Below are 23,825 nucleotides of genomic sequence, written 5' to 3'. Positions count from 1 at the left end.
ATTTCCCTGTTATTGTCATATGTAAAGTTTTCTATTGCTTTAACAATATAATTTCTAATGAAGTTATTCTATTGCTTTAACAATGCTTTATATTTGTGAGGTTTTCTGTTATTTGTTGTGAACAACACTTCTATTAAGGAGGTGGGGGAAAAGAAAAAGAAAAAAGAGGAGACGTCAATGCTACTCATGCAAAAAGGGCTTTTTCTTGTGGTTCAGGCCAGGGGATTACAAGTTTTCTGAGTTGGGCTTTTGGCCACGGGGATTCCAATGTTGTGCTCTTTGTTCCGATCAAACGCCATTTTTTTAGGGTACTTCAGACTATTTTTCGAAATTTCCCTTATATTCCTTTTCAGAATAACATTTTACGATAAATTCTAATTTAGACAACGGATACCATTCCTGAATCAGCTAGAATTAGACCCTTTATTTTCTTGGCAGTTTTTTAAACACATTTTTTGAATTTTTGGCCTCTGTAGGCCCTGTCTCCTCCTCATTTAGTTTTCAGTTGCTGCTGAAACCATGATTGCGTACAATTTAAGAAATGTTGAGATGGCTAGGCCACGTTTTGCGGATGAAGTCTGAGAGATTGCCGAAAATTGTCCTTTTTGGCCAACCGTTTGGGGCTACAGGGAAAGCAGGTCGTCCTTGTCTGGGTTAGGAGGATGTCATAAATAAAGATTTAAAGGAAATGGGATCTTCCTGGGAGGGTGTAAAGAGGGAGGCCATGAATAGATTAGGCTGGAGAAGGAACGTGCGTAGCTATGTTGGCCTCAGGCGGCTTAGTGCTGCAGTGAGATATTAGTAGTAGTAGTAGTAGTAGGTCATTCCATTTTAAGCGAGTGGATCTTGGAGTAATTCCTTTTCTACCATCTCAAATCTTATTCTGTACGGGCATGTTTTCATATGTTTTATTAAGCTTTGAAAGATCTAAGCTCCCAACATAGATTAGGTGGGGGTTTGGAACCATTTCATTGGGGTTGCTTCAAATCCACGAGAGCTATTTTAATAAAAAGGTGAAGTTTGTCGTTAATTTTTTCCGCCATTCCTCTATCCCAAGGTCTGATGCTTCGTGACTGGCTCAACTTTTGGTGCTAAAATTTTTTTTTACAGGAAACGATAGGTATCTTGGGATTGGGCCTTGAAACTTCCCTAAAGCTTCATGGTGATCAATCCGAGTTTGAGTCTCTATAACTTTCTAATGAATTAGCTTAGATTTAAAAAGGTTACAGACATATCATACACTTTGCCATCATAATAAGTAAATATTACTCACCAGGATTCCTTTATGAATCTGTTGTGGACTGATGATTTTGACAAAAATTCTGGAAAAGCCGACATAATGTATTATCTACAAGATATCACAATTTGTATCCTGGTCGTCTTCTAGTTAAGGGTCAATAAACTGCCCCGAGATGAGTTACTTTGATGTCCTTTTTTGTGATTCAAGTTGTTATGGTTATTATCTTTACTGTTTTTGTATGGTTAGGGAGTGGGGTGGGTAAATTTTGGTATTATTTTATTGGAATTTTTCGTTTGAAAAATCCTTCGTGTGAAGAAGGTCCTCTAGAAGGAAAACAAACTAATGAATATGCTTCCCTAATATTCCTGCTGAAGGAAACATCTGATTTTTTTTCTTAAAGATAAGGACTGAAATCTGTGTCATTGAGACCTCAGACATGCTGGATTTTAAGGTTTAAGATCTGGCAGGGTTGCGCCTTAAGAAAACAACGACTACTCTTAGGACTGCTGAACACCAAATGTTTGGAATAAATTGCCCCGTATAAATGGCTGATTGGATAAGATGAAACTTAGTAATTAAGCCTAGGGGATTTGTCCCTCACTTTCAAGAGTTCTAGAGTTCATTTTCCATTGGATTTAGTTCCCTCGTTTCTCTCTTGAAATAAAAGAAACAATATATCTATTTTATTGTAATTTTGATTAATCTCGTGTCTGTCTTTATTTTCTTTTGCTTGATGAAAAGATGATATGAGGGAAAAATTATACTAGTTTTTAATAGTTGTTAAAAGTAAAGTATGAATATAGAAACTTTATTGCCTTCTAAACATTCTTGTCTTCGAGGAAAATCGTTTATCTTCAATACAGAGGTCTTGAAATTCTCCTTAAAATAGAGAATACCAATTTCACGAGGTGAATATATCTTTATATGTATCTGTCATGCAATCCCTATTTTCCAAACGACTGAAAAAAGTCTTCATATGCACATGCAGCAGAAGCTTACTTTAAATGTAGGAGGGCATAAGGGCAACTGAGAAGCAAGAGACGACATTTTAAAACAAAGAATAGATAATTGCTACTTTGGAATCTGCTTACGAATTGCAAAGTCTTCAGTCTCCCGAAAGGGGAACTGTCTATCTAAGAACCACAGTTTAAACGAGCCCACCAATTAATTACGTAACAACTTTCCCTGAGTGCACCGATGGATTGAAAGAAACCTTACAGTAATTTTAAACACATAAAAGGTTATATCTGTAGAATCAACATCAAATATAACCAGTTTATTAAAGGTCTATTCACAATGAGAATTAGTAAAGCAGAGATTTAGCAAATGCTCACCTATTTATGTTGAACTTCTGTAGCTGGCTAGAGCCAGCATCGAAGTGTATTTAATTTTGTTTTATAATCTAGCAAAAGTCAGACAATTAGAGAACTTCAGTTTCAGTACTTAGCTGAATAGAAAAAAACCTTTATAGGCTTTTAGCCCTATGATGAATATTTTCTGTTCTAGCTATTCTCAAGTATCTATCGTAAAAATCCTAATATATAAAAAGCAAAACAAAAGTAAAGAGTGACATGAAAGCTTAGAAGGATTTTTTTTTAGAATCTAGCAAATTTTGTTTTAGAATCTAGTAAATTTTGTTTTAGAATCTAGCAAAAGTCAGACAATTCGAGAACTTCAGTATCAGTACTTAGCTCAATAGAAAAAAAAAAAACCTTTATAGGCTTTTAGTCCTATGATGAATATTTTCTGTTTTAGCTATTCTCAAGTATCTATCGTATAAATCCTAATATAAAAAAAAAGCAAAACATAAGTAAAGAGTGACATGAAAGCTTAGAAGGAATTTTAATCTATCTATATCTGAGAGGGACTCTTTACGCTGAAGTTTGTAGTACTAGGCTGAAACCATTTATGAGTGCAACAAATGCTCAGCTGATCACTTTTGGACTGATCAGCTGATCAGTCCAAACTCTTTGGACTGATAACAGAATTGTTTAAGTTCTAAGTATATCAATAAGCTCTTTAATTCCTTAGATATTATGAAAAATACTTTCTATTCTATTACAATTACCCTTGTTCTCGAGCAGTAGCTCTTAAATGGTGGAGGGCAAAAAGTCAAACTTTAGTGTGAAAAGCGGGGGATCAGGGAGTATGCAGCCCTCCCTGTTATATGGAATAATACTTGTTTGTTTTATGTTGTAACACCACTCTTTGCTATCATTTGGAAAAAAAAAGTTTTGTCTAGTTTCTGTTCGTTTTTATCACCATACCCAGGATTACACCACAGGGCCGCATCCCGGATTTTTTTTTTTGGGGGGGGGGGGGGGGGTCAAAAGGATTTTTTTCATTTTGGTCAGTTCTTCTCTCATCATGCTTTAGAATTTTCAACTTAATACTCTAAGCTGTTTTTAAGATATTGCTGATGCACCCTTTTGTGAAACTGTATGAACACATTTTGTTTTAATTTATTTCAACTTCCCTCTTGACATTTCCTGAAGTTTTCACCTTAATACCTTTAGCCTTAGTAGTAGTCATAATAGAAGTAGTAGTAGTAGTAGCAGTATATTCAGGGGTGGATCTAGAGAAAAATCTTGTGGGGGGGGGAACAATGTGAAGAGGGCGCCAATGAGCAAAATTTTTGGGGCCCAATGCTACAAGGATGCTAATAATTAACCGAATTGACAAATTTATTCTGAAAAAGAGTGAAAAAAAAAAAACAGGAAAAGAGGGCACCAAAAAAAAATCTTGGTAGACCCTCCCTCCAGCCCCATGGATCCGCCGGTCAGTAGATTGCGCATATTCCGTTATCGTCAGTTGATCATCCCTCTCAGCATTGTCTGAAAGTTTCAACTTCATACCCTAATCCAATCTTGCGATACGCCCGTTTGATAATCTTCATGTTCGGAGAATGTTTTGTTTTACTTAAACTTCTCTCAATATTCCCTGGAATTTTTACCTTCATACCATTAGTCTTAGTATTAGTAGGCGTTTAAATTATTGTGGTTGTATTAGTAGTAGCGGTACTGGTAACAGTAGTAGCCGCAGTAGCATGCAAACGTTGCCTTTTGGTCAGTTGAACATCCCCCTTATCATGCCCCGGAGGTTACTTCATATGCTAAGCCTTTCCCAAGATATTACGGATGCACCCTTTTGCCAACCGGCATCTATATAGTGTGATATGCTTCAGTTCAACTTCCCCCTCAACATTTCCTGAAAGCCTTGGTAGTAGTCGTAATGCAAATAATAGTTGTAGTAGCAGCGGTGGTGATAGGAGTAGTAGTAGTAGCACTAAAAGTTGTAGTTGTGTGCACATACTGCCTTCTGGTCAATTGACCCCCCCACTCCTTACCATTCCCTGAAAGTTCCAACTTATTACTCTCAAGTCATTGTCATTAATGAGAATCGCCTGTTGACAACCCGACTGTGCATAGTGTGCTTTGATTTAGTTCAACGCTCCCTGAAAGCTTCCACTTAATGCCCTTGGCTTTTTTGGATGCAAAAGGTAAAACATGCCCATCCGTTCGGGGTAACGAATGCTATAGGTAATTAATGGACGAATTGTGTAACTTACATCCCGTGCCCCAAGGGCTTTGAGGTTGATTGTCGTCCCCAGAGATATAGCTATAGAACTTTTCAACTATGCTGAACAAGATTGATATCTCAAATTTTTGGTTGGACGTCTTTGTGGGGTGGAGGTTGGCAAGAGGACGTCGGTTGTCTTCCAATCACTTTTGGCTCTTAGAAAGGGCACTAGAGCTTTCAACTTCTAATCAAATGAGCCGCTTCAGAATTTTCTACAACTTCCATTCGCAGTGCCTTAGTGAAAAAAATACTGCCCACTTTGCTCTTTATCTAGGCAGCGCAATACTGCTAGTTTTAGACTCTTGCTTGTACTTTCATTGATGGTTTTGACTTTCAGAAATAACGTGCAAAAGGTGGCATATGCCCAGTATGGCGAAAGTTTGCTATGGGTGGCGGAACTCTGCCATGCACTGGGGGGACTCCCACGCGTGGTGGAGATGTGTGGCATACGTGACGCTCTGAGATTTACACACGGTACGGGGAAGTGGGTGACCCCTCGTTTTTTATTTTTCCTTGAGCTCTATGGCTCTCAAATGAAAAAGTCTAGAATAAACGCTTCATAATCCTCTTAAAATTAATTGGCTGCACTGCGTTTAATTAAGGCCTGTGGAAATATAGATGGGCTATTAGCATTTTTACCAAGTCGACGTCTTCATTATTTGGAACATATTGTGTTCCTCTTGACAAGTGGAATTGAAACATTGGCCAAGTTTCTTGTTTTTTTGTCAGGTCATTGGAAAATCAGACACATATTTTGACTTGGCATACTCCAAGAAGGAGTGGTCTCGGAGAGTTTTTGGGGTATAAGTTATTGTCCTTTAACATTTCTGAGACTGTCAAGAATCTTATCGGAAACCGACATTATGTGGAATATTGATGGCCAGTAAAATGCTTGGTGATGAGCAAAACCGGCTATTTAAATGTAGGAATTCCTTGTTCAAAATTTGTGAGAAACTCAGCAAAATGATCGATTTTTTTTCCTTATTTTAAAAACTAAATAAGTTGCTGAAATGGAATAAGTATTTTGTGTGTAGTACATATCAAATGTAATTACTATTATTTCCTTTTTTTGAATAGAGGAAAACTAAATATAGAAATACGGAAAACCGGGTACATACAACAAGTATATAATGGCGGAGTGCAAAAAAAAAAAAAAAACAAGAAAAGGGAACGAAAAGAAAAATCACATTAAAAAATAGGCAATCGATAATTTCAAAAATAAAAAAAAGAAAACGAGCAAACATTTTAGACAAGCAGACTCGTCCATCGATTGTCTCAAAACTAAAGGTTTAGGTGGTAGAGTGGGGCCATTCATTTGAAAGGGTAAATGGCAGGCACATATGTAGAAAAACTCTGCGGGTCTATTCTACCTCTACCCTGAAATCTCAGGGCTTTTACGATTTCTCCTATAGTTTCTTACATTTTTGCGTACAAACCTGTGAAATAAATTCTTAACAAATTCTCTAATCAGAGGGAGCGTAATAGCATTAACCAGGGCTTGATTATCACCAATGAGAACGTATAGAATTGGTTTAGGATATCAGTTTTTCTCACATCGTAGCTATTCTGCCCCTTAAGAAGGTAGGATGTTGCGCGACACCTTGTTGCCTGTTTTTAGCTCCTTAACAAACTCATCTTTCTTAGATTTGTTTCGCTGATTTGTTATATAGCCTCAAGCATAGAAGAAAATTTGGTGTTCGATAATTTATTGGATATATAATGATGAACATACTAAGCACAAAACTGGGGATAAATTCGGTACTTGTGTCTTATAGCCACCACAATCAAGTTCTTTTTTTATTGTCATAATAAAAATATCTTGCAGTTTAAAAAAAATCTATGTTGATTATAATAGCAACGTTAGAACATACCTGTAAACATAGTGAGAACAGGGTTATTCCCTCCCCAGCCAATTTTTTTATTAAGAATTCGCCTCTCTTTCTAAAGTTGGATAATTACGAAAATGTTCTCGTCCCAATCCTTGCACCATTACTCTGGAAAAATGTTCATCTTTACTGTCAGGTGTCTCTGCGTATAGAAACGTACACGAGGAGTTTATAAGAAAGTGGACCCCCTCTCGGCCTAAAAACATGTTTCTCAGAGTGACACAAGTCTCTTCCTTCATTATCGTTATTTCTCCAACTATCTTGTCTTTTTCTCAAGACGACTTCAGAGTGTCAAATGTTTGGGACCAAGACCGTTTTATTTTTGTTTGTGGGAGATTGTCAGAAAACCACTTCCGTCTTTTGCAAAGGTGTCTTTCTTTCAGTTTGAATGTAATCGGAATAGTTTTTATTTGTTTACATGTTCCGAATATGTGAGTATCATATTTGCTAAGGCACAGGTTTGTGAATTAATTATCAGAGACACAGTTTCAGTGTTATGGTTCCTTCAGAAGCATTGGAAAACCGATCGGTACGAGGAGAAAAATGTTCAAACGATTGTTGGAAAATTTTCCCTAAAAAAACACAGATAACATGCAATTGTCCACGACAAATCTCAGCCAAATGTGTTTCTTGCCAAGTGTCTTCCTTTTTCGTGTTAGATTTGCAGAAACCATTACTTGCGTTAGATAAAAACTGATGGTTCTCGATAAGAACCACCAAATCTTGAACTTTCGCCTGCTCAAGAATGACCTGCTTTCCATTTCTAAAAATGCTTGCTCATTTTTGCTTGGCGATGCATGAAAAACCGGTCGGTACCATAAGAAAACTAGAAAAAATTCTTAGCACCAACACTGATCGGTACTATAGGAAAAACAAATCGGTTTTTCCTTGGTACAAGGCGTTTTTTAGAGTTTCTCCATATGTCTGAACGCGCTATTAGAATGGAAAGTAAGAAAGAAAGACCAATTTTCCCAGGGATGAGCCCGAAACTACTAAAGATCTTTTATACTTAATTAAAAATAGTCTGTTCTAGAATTTTTATTCTATTGTTCTATTTGTCAAATTAGTTTAAGTTTCTTACTTTACTCACTAATAGAAATTTATAAAATTTACTAATAGTAATATATATATATATATATATATATATATATATATATATATATATATATATATATATATATATATATATATATATATGTATATATATATATATATATATATGCAACAGATCAAAATTCTTGAGTAGGGTCGGGATAATAAGTAAGTACGAAAAAATCTAAAATTGAAAGGGCTGAGGGGTATCCACTTTTAGAAACCCCATATACCTGTTGGCGCGTGCCAGGCGTGGTCGACATTGCACCAAGCCTAGCGGAAACTGTGTCAAACATGACAAGTGTGTGTCAAGCATGACGATACTGTGTGGTATACTAAATAGATTTACACGTGGTAGGTTTGTTGATATGATATTTTTTAATTTGGTTTTAAAATAAAATAAAACTTTCTCTATTAAAAACACTTGGCGTTCTTTGGTGTAATCAAGTGGCGGGAAAAATGTGTGCCCTCGGAAAATGTTAAAATCTTAGAGTTCAGGGCATAGAATCTTTTTCTTCCTATTTGTGTTCCGATTACCAGGTCCAATAGCAGGCCAGCAGCAAGTCTTAGGATAAACTTTGAAGCTCTTTTGTGATTGACAAAACTTTGTTTATATTTTCTATTTTTTGTTTATATTTTCTATTTTTTGATCGTTTAAATCCTGGATATTTTTGCATTTTTCTTTTCCTTGTGAAAAGAAACTTTGCTCGAGTTTGTTTATTTATGCATTGGAGAAGACGTCAAGTGCACGATGGTGAATCCTAGTCCAAAAGAAACAATATCTCTCGTGAGTGTTTCGAAACAAAATTCTTGATCGGTGGTCTGGAATTCAGGGTGATAAAAATGAAGAAGGCGGCCTAGGCCTGTCAACCAGCCGGCCCTCATCACCTTACCATTTTTCTTAGATTTAATTTTTTGTAGGCGTAGGATTTGTGGCTTTGTTTTTCTTGGAGTGGAAGAGTAAGGGCTTTTGTCATTGTGTTTTGGTTAGATTCTATTCTTATTCTCGTCAAGTCAATCGCTCCATCAACACCTTGACATATTTTAATTCCCCTTTTCGCACCAAGACTTCAATTCTGCCTTCAGTAGCTTAAAATATGCAGACTCAAAAGTAACCTTTAACCTGTACCATCCTTTGTAGTCCTAAGGCTATTTAGATAAACTTTCTAGTTTCTTTAAGAATTTAGCTGTTAATCCTTCTTCTTTTTAACGGCCAGTTTGCAATATTCGCTTGCATTTTTTATTGTGTTTCAGTTAAGTTTTTAGTTGTTTTTTTTTCTCTTTTTTCATGTTAACTAAGGGTCCTAAATGTGTTTACTAATACTAAATGAACTCAGTTTCCTAATAGTGAAAGAATAATTTGCACTACTTGCGTTAGGTAATAAAGTTGTATCAAACAGTTCGTGGTAACGAACTGTAGTAAGGAGCGACCCGGCTCAATAGTAACCAAAACTCTAAAAAATTGAATTTTGATATCAATAGCTACATCAAAAGAATCGCATTTTAATGCTGATTTTAAATATATAAGTTTCATCAAGTTTAGTCTTACCCATCAAAAGTTACGAGCCTGAGAAAATTTCCCTTATTTAGGAAAATAGGGGGAAACACCCCCTAAAAGTCGTAGGATCTTAACGAAAATGACACCATCAGATTCAGCGTATCAGAGAACCCTACTGTAGAAGTTTCAAGCTCCTATCTACAAAAATGTGGAATTTTGTATTTTTTGCCAGAAGACAAATCACGGGTGCGTGTTTGTTTGTTTGTTTTTTTTCCCAGGGGTCATCGTATCAACCAAGTGGTCCTAGAATATCGCAAGAGGGCTCATTCTAACGGAAATGAAAAGTTCTAGTGCCCCTTTTAAGTGACCAAAAAAATTGGAGGGCATCTAGGCCCCCTCTCACGCTCATTTTTTCCCAAAGTCAACGGATCAAAATTTTGAGATAGCCGTTTTGTTCAGCATAGTCGAAAACCATAATAACTATGTCTTTGGGGATGACTTACTCCCCCACAATCCCTGGGGGAGGGGCTGCAAGTTACAAACTTTGACCAGTTTTTACATATACTAATGGTTATTGGGAAGTGTACAGACGTTTTCAGGGGGATTTTATTTTGTTTGGGGTTGGGGCTGAGGAGAGGGGGCTGTGTTGGAGGATCTTTCCTTCGAGGAATCTGTCATGGGGGAAGAAAAATTCAATGACAAGGACGCAGGATCTAGCATTAGCCTACTATAAGAAAACAATGAAAAATAAACATGAAAACGTTTTTTCAAATGAAAGGAAGAAGTAGCATTGAAACTTAAAACGAACAAAGATTATTACGCATATGAGGGATTCTAAAAATACTTTAGCATAAAGAGCGAGGTATTTAGGAGGAGATAAATACCTTGCTCTTTATGCTAAAGTATTTTTAGTAATTTCAACTATTTATTCTACGGCCTTTCTGATTCAGGGGTCATTCTTAAAGAATTGGGACAAAACTTACGATTTAGTGTAAAGAGCGAGATATTAACGAGGGTACAAACCCCCTCGTGTACATAATAAAAATATAAGGTTATGAAAGTTTGTTACGTAAGTTAATTCTTAAGTTACGTATATTTTTTACTAATAAAAACGTTCATTAAAAATTAAAAGTTTTAGTTGTCTTTTACAGTAACCGAAAAATTGGAGGGCAACTAGGCCTCCTTCTCCACCCCTTATTTCTCAAAATCGTCTGATCAAAACTAAGAGAAAGCCATTTAGCCAAAAAAAGAATTAATATACAAATTTCATTTTAATAATTTATGTGCGGAGAGCCAAAACCAAACATGCATTAATTCAAAAACGTTCAGAAATTAAATAAAAAAAACTAATTTTTTTTAGCTGAAAGTAAGGAGCGACATTAAAACTTAAAACGAACAGAAATTACTTCGTATATGAAATGAGTTGTCCCCTCCGCAATGCCTCACTCTTTACGCTAAAGTTTGACTCTTTGCCACAATTCTACTTTTTAAAACAATTAAAAGCTTTTGCGTAAAGAGCGAGGGATTGCGGAGGGGACAACTCATTTCATATACGGAGTAATTTCTGTTCGTTTTAAGTTTTAATGTCGCTCCATGATAATAGAATTGGGATTCTATTATCATGAAATTATCATTTCATTTTTGACTAGTCGTTTGCTTAACCACTAGATTTCTATTTTTCTTTTACTATTTCGAAATTACTTTAAAATGCTTAAATTACTTCTCTTGTGTTTATGCTCAAATAGGAGGCTTATTTAAATTTTGCCAAGTACTTGTTGTAGTTATTTTACGAGTTTTTCGTGTCAAACTTCATTTTAATGAAGGACGGAAATATTAACAAAAGTGATCAAGCGCGAAAAACTCATTCACAGCACAATACTTGGGCATCAGCTTCAAATAGCTCTCTCTGTGAATGAGTTTCGCTTTTTTTTTTTTTAAATAATGATTGTTTATTTGAGGACTTCATTTTTAGTTTGAAAAATTGATCATAACATATTGACATAATCTCTCGATGTTTTAGTCTTTAAAAGTGTCTTGATCGTCTTTTTATGGATAAGTAGGTAAAAGGTAAGGTAAAGGATACGGCATTAGACTTTACAGTCCGTACCGGCGGTGCTGATCTCCGTTTCTTGGCCCTTCAGCCACAGAAGTGCAATGGGGGGTTGGGGGCCAGCCATCCTGTGCTTTCGCACACCCTTCCTGTTTACCTTCCCCAGATTTCTCCAGGTACCCATTTAGAGCTGGGTCCATTTAGAGACTCTGGCTAAGCTTACAGAGTCACGCCACTGACCCCCGTCCCAAACTGAAGAATTGGGTACACTGGGATTCGAACCCGTGTCCTCTCAGACAAGGGATCCTGAATCCAGCGCACCAGCCCACTCGGCCAGGACGGCTTTTATGGATAACTAGTTGGTGGGGGCGCTTCGCGCCCCTCAAGCCCCCCCGCGCGCGTAAGTCGTTACGCGCCATATTATTTACGTGCCATTGTAGTTGTGTCCCTGTGTCCCACCTGTGAATATATATATATATATATATATATATATATATATATATCTATCTATCTATATAAAAATAAGTTGTTTGTCTGTCTGTCGACTGACGTCATGTTTGTGTGTCGACTGACGTCATTATAAGGATTGAGCTGTATGTCGTCATGAAGTTGTTTGTCGTCTGACGTCATGTTTGTCGACTAACGAAACTACAGACCGGGACACAAATGACGTGTTATGTCTGTTATAACGTAATAGAGGCAACAATCTTGGCAGGGCCTTTTGAGGGTGAGGCTTTTCTTATTCCACGCATTCTCATGATTCCAATGGATCTGCCTTTTCAACCTAAAAGATTGCAATTCCCAATTTGATTAGCATATTTAGTTTTCAGTCCAGAACCACTAAAGCTATTATGTAAATATCAAAAATATTTATGTTGTCTGAGCAATAATTTTTAGTTTTTATTTCAAAATAGAAAATTACCTGACAATTTTAGAATTATATCTATCTATATATATAAAAATAAGTTGTCTGTCTGTGGATCAGGTGACGTCATGTTTCTGTGTCGACTGGCGTCATGAAGTTAGTTGTCGTCATTTTTGCTATGACGGTGACGTCATTAAAGATATTTAAGACATATATGTTCACGTAGAAATCTATTAATGTTTAAGTTTAAAATGACTGATGAACTTACAATGGCAAAAGCCGATGAAGATGCTCAAAGAGTCTATGCCAAAAAAATTGCTGCTGATAGAGAAAGTCAGAAAAGAAAGCGTGCCGAGGAATCAAGAACAGCAAGGAAACAGGCTTGAGGCAAAAGAACGCAAAACCGCGCAGTTAGATGAAGATCCACCTGGACAGCGAGAGTCAAAACATATCAAAACTGAAAATGATAGCGATGATGATTGGGTTTGGGATCTTGACTTGGATAAGGTCATCAATGCCTACCAGATTTTAGTTAAAAAAACAAAGGTTCGGCGATATGTATATCATAGTGAAGCTGAAAAATAAAGAAGAAAAAGAAAACTGAAAAAAGAAAAAATGTAAAAAACTAAAAAATACTAAAAAGAAAAAACACTCAAAGAGAAATTACAGACCGGGACACAAATGACGACCGGGACAGAGGGAATATAAATAACGACCGGGACACTCAAGGAGAAATTACAGAATGGGATACCGGGACACAAATGACGACCGGGACACAGGCAATATAAATGACGACCAGGACACAGGTATTTAAGAATATCGTTCAAAGACAAATTTTTAATTGTAAGAAGACCGTAGAAAGAGAAATTTCTAATTGTAAAATGACTGAAGAACCTACAATGGCAACACCCGAGGAAGCTGCTCAAAACGAATGTATTCACGCCGAAGTAGCTGAGTTGGTAAAGCGTTATGTTTCAGGTTCTAGGTCCGAGAGGCTCCAGGTTTGAACCTTGGCTTTAGCATTAATACAAAAGAAGAAAAGAACTAAAAAAGGTAAAAACTACAAAAAAACTAAAGAGAAAATATATATATATATATTTATATATATCATCTTTTCCACAAAAATAATAATTTAGTGCTTCTGCTTAAAAACAGCAATCGATTTGATGCCTCCTGATACGCAACTATCAACAAAGTGGCAATCGTTGTGGTCGGTGATCAGTTCTTACCTCGAGATAATATTCTTTATAGGCGAAACAATCAGTTGACAAGAATTGCTTAAACTCATCGATGCTACGATGCCCTACAATATCCTGACGAATATAAATGACGCCCGGGACACTCAAATAGAAATCACAGACTGGGACACCGGGACACAAATGACGACGGGGACACAGGGAATATAAATGACGACCCGGACACAGGGACACAACTACAACGGGGACGCCGGGGGGCACAGGGGGATATATAAATGATGACGGCAACAAAGGAAATGGTCGATTAGCAATCACCATCAACAAAGCTCAAGGGCAATCAATAGAATCATGAGGTATAGATCTGAATACGGATTGTTTTCCCATGGACCATTATGCGTTGCATGTTCAAGAGTCGCTAAACCTGACAATCTATTTATATGCACAGACGATGGGACAGCAAAGAATGTTGTATATTCGCAAGTTTTACGTAGTTAAAAACATATATATATATATATATATATATATATATATATATATATATATATATATATATATATATATATATATATATATATCTATATTCACAGGTGGGACATAGGGACACAACTACAATGGCGCGTAACGACTTTCGCGCGCGGGGGGGGCTTGGGGGGGGGGCGCGAAGCGCCCCCACGAACTAGGTGTTGGCGCTTCGCGCCACCCCAACAGCTAGTATATATATATATATATATATATATATATATATATATATATATATATATATATATATATATATATATATATATATATATATATATATATATATATACTAGCTTGGGGGGGGGGGCGCGAAGCGCCCCCACGAACTAGGTGTTGGCGCTTCGCGCCACCCCAACAGCTAGTATATATATATATATATATATATATATATATATATATATATATATATATATATATATATATATATATATATATATATATATATATATATATATACTAGCTGTTGGGGTGGCGCTTCGCGCCACCCCAGCACCTAGTTGGTGGGGCGCTTCGCGCCCCCCCAAGCCCCCCCCGCGCGCGTAAGTCGTTACGCGCCATATTAGTTACGCGCCATTGTAGTTGTGTCCCTGTGTCCCACCTGTGAATAGAGATAGATATAAAAATATGTTTTTAACTACGTAAAACATGCGAATATACAACATTCTTCGCTGTCCCATTGTCTGTGCATATAAATAGATTGTCAGGTTTACTGACTCTTGAACATGCAACATATAATTGTCCATGGGAAAAACAATCCGTATTCAGATCTATACCTCATTATTCTAATGATGTGTCCCTGTGTCCCGGTCGTCATTTATATTCCCTGTGTCCCGGTCGTCATTTGTGTCCCGGTGTCCCAGTTTGTAATTTCTCTTTGAGTGTCCCGGTCGTCATTTATATTCCCTGTGTCCCGGTGTCCCGGTCGTCATTTGTGTCCCGGTGTCCCGGTCTGTAATTTCTATTCGAACAATCCCTGTGTCCCGGTCGTCATTTATATATCCCGCCTGTGCCCCCGGCGTCCCCGTTGTAGTTGTGTCCCTGTGTCCCGGTCGTCATTTATATTCCCTGTGTCCCGGTCGTGATTTGTGTCCGGGTGTCCCAGTCTGTAATTTCTCTTTGAGGTTCCCGGTCGTCACTTATATTCCCTCTGTCTCGGTCGTCATTTGTGTCCCGGTCTGTAATTTCTCTTTGAGTGTTTTTTCTTTTTAGTTTTTTTTTAGTTTTTTACCTTTTTTCTTTTTTCAGTTTTCTTTTTCTTCTTTATTTTTCAGCGTCACTATGAAGTACATATCGACGAACCTTTGTTTTTTTAACTTAAATCTGGTAGGCATTGATGACCTTATCCAAGTCAAAATCCCAAACCCAATCATCATCGCTATCATTTTCAGTTTTGATATGTTTTGACTCTCGCTGTCCAGGTGGATTTTCATCTAACTGCGCGGTTTTGCGTTCAAATACCGTTAATGACTTTATATATATATTTACACACACACACACACACACACACATATATATATATATATGTATATATATATATATATATATATATATATATATATATATATATATATATATATATATATATATATATATTTACACACACACACACACACACACATATATATATATATATATATATATATATATATATATATATATATATATATATATATATATATATATATATATATATATATATATATATATATATATATATATATATATATATATATATATATATATATATATATATATATATATATATATATATGTTTTTAACTACGTAAAACTTGCGGATATACAACATTCTTCGCTGTCCCATTGTCTGTACATATAAATAGATTGTCAGGTTTACCGACTCTTGAACATGCAACATATAATTGTCCATGGGAAACACAATCCGTATTCAGATCTATACCTCATTATTCTAATGATTGCCCTTGAGCTTTGTTGATGGTGATTGCTAATCAAACATTCCCTGTGTCCCCATCGTCATTTATATATCCCCCCTGTGCCCCCCCCCGGTGTCCCCGTTGTAGTTGTGTCCCTGTGTCCCAGTCGTCATTTATATTCCCTGTGTCCCGGTCGTTATTTGTGTCCCGGTGTCCCAGTCTGTTTCCTGTGTCCCGGTCTGTATATACATTCGTTTTTGGTATATGATGAAATAAATTTTTTGTTTTTTTTCCTTTTTTTTCTTTTTATTTTTTTTTTGGTTTTTACCTTTTTTTTTTTTAGCTTTTTTAGTTTTTTTTCTTTTTTCTTTTTAGTTTTTTTGCAGTTTTTACCTTTTTTAGTTTTTTTATTTTTATTTTTAGTTTTTTTTTAGTTTTCTTTTTCTCCTTTATTTTTCAGTTTTTTTTCCTTTTTTAGTTCTTTTTCAGTTTTTAGTTTTTTTAGTTTTTTTTATTAGTTTTTAGTTTTTTTCTTTTTAGTTTTTTTTTGTAGTTTTACCCTTTTTTTAGTTTTTTTTCTTTTTTAGTTTTTAGTTTTTTTTTTAGTTTTTTACTTTTTTTTAGTTTCTTTTAGTTTTTTAGCTTTTTTAGTTTTTTTTAGTATTTTCTTTTTAGTTTTTTGTAGTTTTTACCTTTTTTAGTTTTTTTTTTCTTCTTTTGTATTAATGCTAAAGCCAAGGTTCGAACCTGGAACCTCTCGGACCTAGAACCTGGAACATAACGCTTTACCAACTCAGCTACTTCGGCTTGAATACATTCGTTTTTGAATTGGTATATGATGAAATAATTCAGACGTCATATGCGGACAGACAGACAGACACACAAACAAACAACTTATTTTTATATACATAGATATACACCTGATACGAAGGCAAAGTCATAATAGGGGAGTATTTTCGAGGAAGTCACTGTGTTCTTCTCTGGAAGGGAATAGAGACTTGAAATTAGCGTTTTGGGGAAGGGCTGAACTATTTATTATTTGGTCCACCCGAAACGGTATAGGCTACGCTACGTTTCGCCTGTGTGTGGTTTTATTTATGTTTGCCCTCCGACAGGCTCTTTGCCTAGTAGTTTAATATTGATTGCCATACTAGCCACATTAAAAAAAAAAAAAAAAACAAACCCTCTGACGGTTCAATGCGAGGAATTTCCCAGAGTCTATAGTAATGGGGAGTGTATACCGTCTTGGAAGACCCATATATATATATATATATATATATATATATATATATATATATATATATATATATATATATATATATATATATATATATATATATATTCGTACATTGACCTTGTTAAAAAGCTGTCTATCTTCATTTTAATGGAATCGATGACACCCAACGATATTATAGATGCCACCAACTTATGTCGCAGTGCCAGTGTACCGAGGGCTTGTCCATTCTCCACCACCTGGTATATATCCTGGAGTGCCACTTGTGTCACCACCCACGATATTCTGAAACCCAGGGCCTCTCCGTGTCACGCATATCACACATCTTGTCATGTGTTGCACACTTCCGCCATATGAGAGGCGTGCCACTTGCCGTGCACGGTCGTTGAAAGTAGGAAACCCCTCATGGTGCGCATGCTGTATGTGCCGTATTTAACTATAAAACTGATTTCGTTCTATTTGTGTCGAATTTGTTGCCATTGAAATATCATTATCTCCAAATATTGAAGAAGGAATGAATTCAAGTTGGAATTTACTAATTGTAGTCCTTTGTCGCAATGCTGTTTCGCAGATTTTCGTATGCAAGTAATAATTTTCTGTTCTGCATGAGTGTCTTTAACGGGATTTTAACCACTTTTCTGTTGCTTTTCAGGCTTGTCTTAAGGTTTTTTTTATCTCTTCCCTTGTCATCTTGTTTCACACGTCAACAAATGTTGAAATGAAAAAAGCTGGACCGGCTCGATGCACTGAGCAGCTAAAGGATTATTGACGATACTTCATAAAATATGACATGTCCAGTGGTGAATTTGATGAATAATGTGAACTTGTGAAACGCTTTCTTGGATTAAATAATGGAGGAACCGAGATTTATTGTTCAGGTGAGTGGTTAACCTATAACAAATATTGACACCAGAATTTTACACGAGAAAAAACAAAGTTAGGAGAGAAAAAACGTTGTAGGGCTGAAGTTATGTAGCGCATAGACAAGAGGGTCCCCAACAATTTCCCTGGTGCGTTAGTGGCTGCAAAATGCTGCTAGGAGGAGGGGTTAAGATTCCGAGAATATATTTTTATTTGGTTGAAACCAATTTGTTTTTTTTTCGAATATCACAACAGGGTGGGGGGGCTGTGATCCCCTTTCTTTGGGCACCGCTAGTATAATGGAACAATACTAATTTACAATATTAGGTAATTGTAAAAAACCGGTTCTAGCCCTTTGGACTGCTTCCTTGCACCCTAAGGAGTTTGGGAAAGTTGGTTGGGAAAACCTAATCCAGCATTCATCCTTTGGACTAGATTCAGATCTAAAAAAGAGGTAAAGGAGACCCTTAAAGTCCAAACCGGCGGTGGTGAACTCCGTTTCAAGCTCTTCAGACAAAAAGTGCAAGGGGGGGGCTGGGCGCCAGCCATACTATGCTTTCGCACACCCTTCCTGCTTACCTTTCCCAAATTTCCCCGAGTACCCAATTAGAGCTAGGTGTACTCTGGCTGAGCTCATAGAGTCGTGCCACTGGCCCCCGGCCCAGACCAAATGACCGGCAACACCAGGAATCAACTCCCCCCTTCGTACAAAAGGTTATAGATCCAGCGCCCCAACCACTCAGCTGTTTAAAGTTTAACTAGGTTTGGATATTAGTGTATTAATATCCGATTATGTTCGGGCCACAGGTTCAATATCTTAATTTGTTTAAATTTCAGAACATGATCTTTGCGTTTTAAGAACTGTAGCAGTAATTTCAGGTGTACATACAGCTTGTAATATAAATTCAACTAAGAAGCCTGAAAATCGGCAATTTAGCCAACTACCATTATGTCATTCCCAAAGAACAGCAAAGATTAAGCGGTAATATGTATCGGAACATCTATCTTAATCTACTCAGCTTAATTTCATGCACTGTATAAACTTAAATTGAGCCGAATCATTGTGTTATATTCTTTAAATTTCTACTTTTTTCTTATTTGAATCATCGAAAAAAGAAATTTTACCGGGAAAGATTTAAAACTTTTGATCTCTTAGTAAAATTATAAAAACATTTAGCATGCCTTTTCGGTTTGCAAATGACGATTAGGCTATCAATTGCCATTCAAAGTGTAAAAAGCCAAAGAAATGCTGAAATGCTCCTTCAGAGGTGCTCGACCCTATAACGTGACAAAACAGTTCTGGCCTTCGTCTGTTCAGTTTAATCATCATTGAAGTGAAATCTTTGTTAATTTACAGTTTAGAATGGGTATCAGAGCATATTTTACAAAAATTCATTGTCAAAGAGTTTTCCTGCCGTTCGCTCCCCCTAGCTTTGATATAGAAAGGGTATTCTCAATTAGCGGAGGATATTTCTAAGCCAGAAGAATGTGGAAAGATTAGCTTGTGATTAATTTCCTTTTAAAGTTAGTTCTCTAAGCTCAAATTTGAATCTTCGTTGAAAACAGGGGAGGACGACTCTTAACCTGGATTGGAATTCAAATCAAGCAGTTCGTGGTAACGAACTGTAGTAAGAAGCGCCCCGGCTCAATAGTAACCGAAACTCTAAAAAATGGAATTTTGATACCAATAGTTACATCAAAAGAATTGCATTTTAAAGCTGATTGTAAATATATCAAGTTTAGTCTTACAAATCAAAAGTTACGAGTCTGAGAAAATTTGCCTTATTTTAGAAAATATGGGGAAACACCCTCTAAAAGTCACAGAATCTTAACGAAAATCACACCATCAGATTCAAAGTATGAGAGAACTCTACCGAGAAGTTTCAAGCTCCTATCTACAAAAATGTGGAATTTTGTATTTTTTGCCAGAAGACATATCACGGATGCGTGTTTATTTTTTAATTTTTTTTTTCAGGGGTGATCGTATCGACCCAGTGATCCTAGAATATCGCGAGAAGGCTTATTCTAACGGAAATTAAAAGTTCTAATGCCCTTTTTAAGTGACCAAAAAATTGGAGGGCACCTAGGCCCCCTCCCACGCTTATTTCTTCCCAAAGTCAACGGATCAACATTCTGAGATAGCCATTTTATTCAGCATGGTCGAAAACCTAATAACTATGTCTTGAGGGATGACTTACTCCCCCAGTCCCCGTGGGAGGGGCTGCAAGTTACAAACTTTGACCTGTGTTTGCATATAGTAATGGTTATTGGGAAGTATACAGACGCTGGGATTTTTTTCGGTTGGGGCAGGAGGGGTCGAGGGGAGGGGTTACGTGGGGGATATTTCCCTGGGGGAAGAGAATTTCCATGAAGGGGGCGCAGTATTTTCTATCATTATAAAAAAAAACAATGAAAAAATAAATATGAAAAAGCTGAAAGTAAGGAGCAGCACTAAAACTTAAAACAAACAGAAATTATTATGCATATAGGGTTCACCTCCTCCTAATACCTCGCTCTTTACGTTAAAGTATTTTTATTAGTTTCAACTATTTATTCTACGGCCTTTGTGATTCAGGGGTCATTTTTAAGGAATTTGGACAAAATTTAAGCTTAAGTGTAAAGAATTTTGTGTAGACGAGGGAAAGACATATACGTAATAAAACTTACGAATATAGAAATTCGTTACGTAAGTTAACTCGTAAGTTGTGCATATTTTTTACTAATAAAAATATTCGTAAAAATTTAAAAGTTCTAGTTGCCTTTTTAAATAACCAAAAATTGGAGGGCAACTAGGCCTCCTTCCCCGCTCCTTTTTTCTCAAAATCGTCCGATCAAAACTATGAGAAAGCCATTTAGCAAAAAAAAAAAAAAAAAAAAAAAAAAAAAAAAAAAAAAAAAAAAAAAAAAAAAAAAAAAAAAAAAAAAAAAAAAAAAAAAATGCAGATTCGGTTTTAATTATTCATATGCAGAGAGCCAAAATCAAAACATACATTAATTCAAAAACGTTCAGAAATTAAATTAAAAAAGAAAGTTTTTTTAACTGAAACTAAGGAGCGACATTAAAACTTAAAACGAACAGAAATTACTCCATATATGAAAGGGGCTGTTCCCTCCTCAACGCCACGCTCTTTACGCTAAAGTTTTTTATTGTCTCAAAAAGATAGAGTTGAGAGAAAGAGTCAAACTTTAGCGTAAAGAACGGGGCGTTGAGGAGGGAACAGCCCATTTCATATACGGAGTAATTTCTGTTCATTTTAAGTTTTAATGTCACTCCTTACTTTCAGTTTAAAAAAAAAACTTGTTTTTTTTAATTTAATTCTTTCAAAGTTGCCTTCCCCATCCTCTGCTCTTATCTCCTGTGAATTATAAATGTGTGTCTTTAAATGCGGTCAGTGGATCAATTAAAAAAAAAGATGCTTCTAATCGGGGTACATGCAAACACCCTTGAGGACGCTAAAAAGGATTCTAGGGTGTTATCTGGAAATAATGCAAAGTAGCACTTCAACAAAAAACATTAAAAAAATGGAAAACACTTCAGCAAAATGGTCATGAGCGCGTTATAAGACCAGATTTAGTTCGGATCAGTTGCGGGGGCGGTTATAAGACCAGAAATCTAAATAGCTTAATAATCTACCTTATCTAAAAAGTGGGTCGAAGATTTATATGCGTAGTATCTCGGATTTTTCACTTTCGGTGTAATAAAAAAAGGTATAAAGCCTTTTTGAAAGGCTGTATTCAGGATTTTTTTCGAGGGGAGTTGCAAAAGGATTTTTTTGGGGGTGGGGGTACAAGAACTTCAAAAAACGCGCAAAAATGTGTTTATATTCAGTTTTTTAATGTATTTTCGAGTCGGACGAAGATTTATGGGTAGGAGGGGGGATGCAGCTGGAGGGGGTGGCCGGGGGATTGCCCATTTTGATAAAATTTTTCACTTTGATTCGTGTTTTTCTCTTATATTTGAGTCGGGAGGTGGGCAATATAACTATTCTTTTTTCGGGCACCACCGACCCTAGGAACGGCTCTGACCACAGATCACTCTTTTTCGCTTGTAGAACGTTTCTGTTCATTTCTTGGAAGCCTAAGGTTCCGAGAAACCCATATTGAGAAACTTCAAGCTATATACTTTTGAGTCAGTACTGGATTTTACACTCTTGAATAAAGAGCCATGTATCTCAGGCATTTTATTTTTACAGAACCCCTTAAAACGAATTGAATATCGCAAGGAACTCCTGAATTCATTTAGTTCATCTTACCTCGCTCTTTCTCTCTTGGGGGACGTGCTGACTAATCTTTTGGAGTCCTAGGGCTCCGGGAAACCAACATTGATAAACTTGGAATCTAAGATTTTAGTTCAATATCAGATTTTACTCTCCAGAATATACAGTTATGCTTATCAAGCTGTTTCATTTTGAGTAACTCATAAAACCAAATTATTTGTCTTAAGAATCCACGTACAAGGGATTTTTATATTTTTTCATCCAATGACTGATCCAGATCTCAAGAAACATAATAAAATTTAAATTTTCTAAAAGCTCTTTTTAAAAGTTAAAAAGACGTTCTTTCAGTTTTCAGTTTTTCTTTCAGTTCTTCCGTTAGTTTGCCTGGAAACTTGTTCTCGCAAAGAGAGAAACTGTATTTATTAACAAAATAGTTTATTCTTGCTAGAATTCTCTAAATCATTAACGTTTTCAGAATTTCTTTATCAGCTCTTGGCTTTTTCATGCTGAATTCCATAGAAAAAGATCTGAGACTTTCCATTTCAAAATTAAAGTGACAAAAAATTTAAATTTAATTCAGTTATTTGCTGTTGGAATTTCGAAATTTCAAAAAAGCCTTGGTTGATTCCCAAAGCAACCCGGGAAACGAAGAAAACAGGCTAGAAAATAGATATGTCAATTTCTCTTTTAGTGTTATAAATTATTTAACAAGAGTAATTCTGAAACTCAGATCGGGCCAAAATCAAAATGAATAGGATTTCCTGTTGGAATGTACTGTTTTTTTTTGTTATATATATATATATATATATATATATATATATATATATATATAAGTTGTTTGTCTGTGTGTCTGTCTACTGACTTCATGTTTGTGTGTCGACTGACGTCATGTTTGTCAACTGACGTATCTATATCTTCTATATATATAAAAATAAGTTGTCTGTCTGTCTGTGGATCTGTGGATCAGGTGACGTCATGTTTCGGCTGACGTCATGAAATTAGTTGCCGTCATTTTTGCTTTGAAGGTGACGTCATTCAAGTTATATAAGACATATGTTCGCGTAGAAATCTATTAATGTTTAAGTTTACAATGACTGATGAAGATGCTCAAAGAGTCTATGGGCACACGTAAAAACATTAAAATTAACTACAAATATGCGTGTCCGATTGCAAAACGATGACTCTGGTCAAACATTTTCAGATCAATTGCTGGCAATGGGAAACGGAAAGCTCCCAGTAGACTCAATTTCAGGACGTATACAACTACCTGCTGATTTCTGTAATTTAGTGACGTCCAAAAATGAATTGATTGAAAAAGTATTTCCGAATATTCTAAAAAATTATAAAAATAATAAATGGCTAAGTGAAAGAGCGATTCTCGCACCCAAAAATATAGACGTCCACGAAATCAACAATATTGTTTTGACCAAGATTCAAGACCAGGCAGTCCTTTACAAGTCAGTCGACACAGTTTTGGAACCAAATGAAGCGGTTAATTATCCATCTGAATTTTTAAATTCCATAGATCTTTCAGGGTTTCCACCACACGTGCTACAACTAAAAATAGGCGTACCAATAATACTTTTAAGAAATATAAACCCACCAAAGCTTTGCAATGGCACTCGACTTGCCGTAAAAAAAACAATGGAAAACCTAATAGAGGCCACAATCCTGACAGGGCCTTTTGAGGGTGAGG

General features: G+C 36.1%; 1 protein-coding gene across 6 annotated transcripts in view; it reads left to right on the top strand.

Moving 5' to 3' along the window:
• LOC136038070 (unconventional myosin-IXAa-like) overlaps positions 1-23,825 on the top strand; it is a 266,020-nt gene that overhangs the window by 14,742 nt on the left and 227,453 nt on the right. For all 6 annotated transcript variants that reach the window (XM_065721055.1, XM_065721054.1, XM_065721050.1 and 3 more), the window contains exon 2: positions 17,704-17,929. In XM_065721055.1, the coding sequence (XP_065577127.1) occupies positions 17,903-17,929 (27 nt within the window). In that variant the 5' untranslated portion in view covers positions 17,704-17,902. The remainder of the gene's footprint in view (positions 1-17,703; positions 17,930-23,825) is intronic.

The sequence above is a fragment of the Artemia franciscana genome, chromosome 17 (genome assembly GCF_032884065.1).
Source record: "Artemia franciscana chromosome 17, ASM3288406v1, whole genome shotgun sequence".
In the NCBI taxonomy this organism is placed as follows: Eukaryota; Metazoa; Arthropoda; class Branchiopoda; order Anostraca; family Artemiidae; genus Artemia; species Artemia franciscana.
The sequence above is the reverse complement of the archived record's forward strand: the minus strand, read 5'-3'. Positions and strand labels throughout refer to the sequence as shown.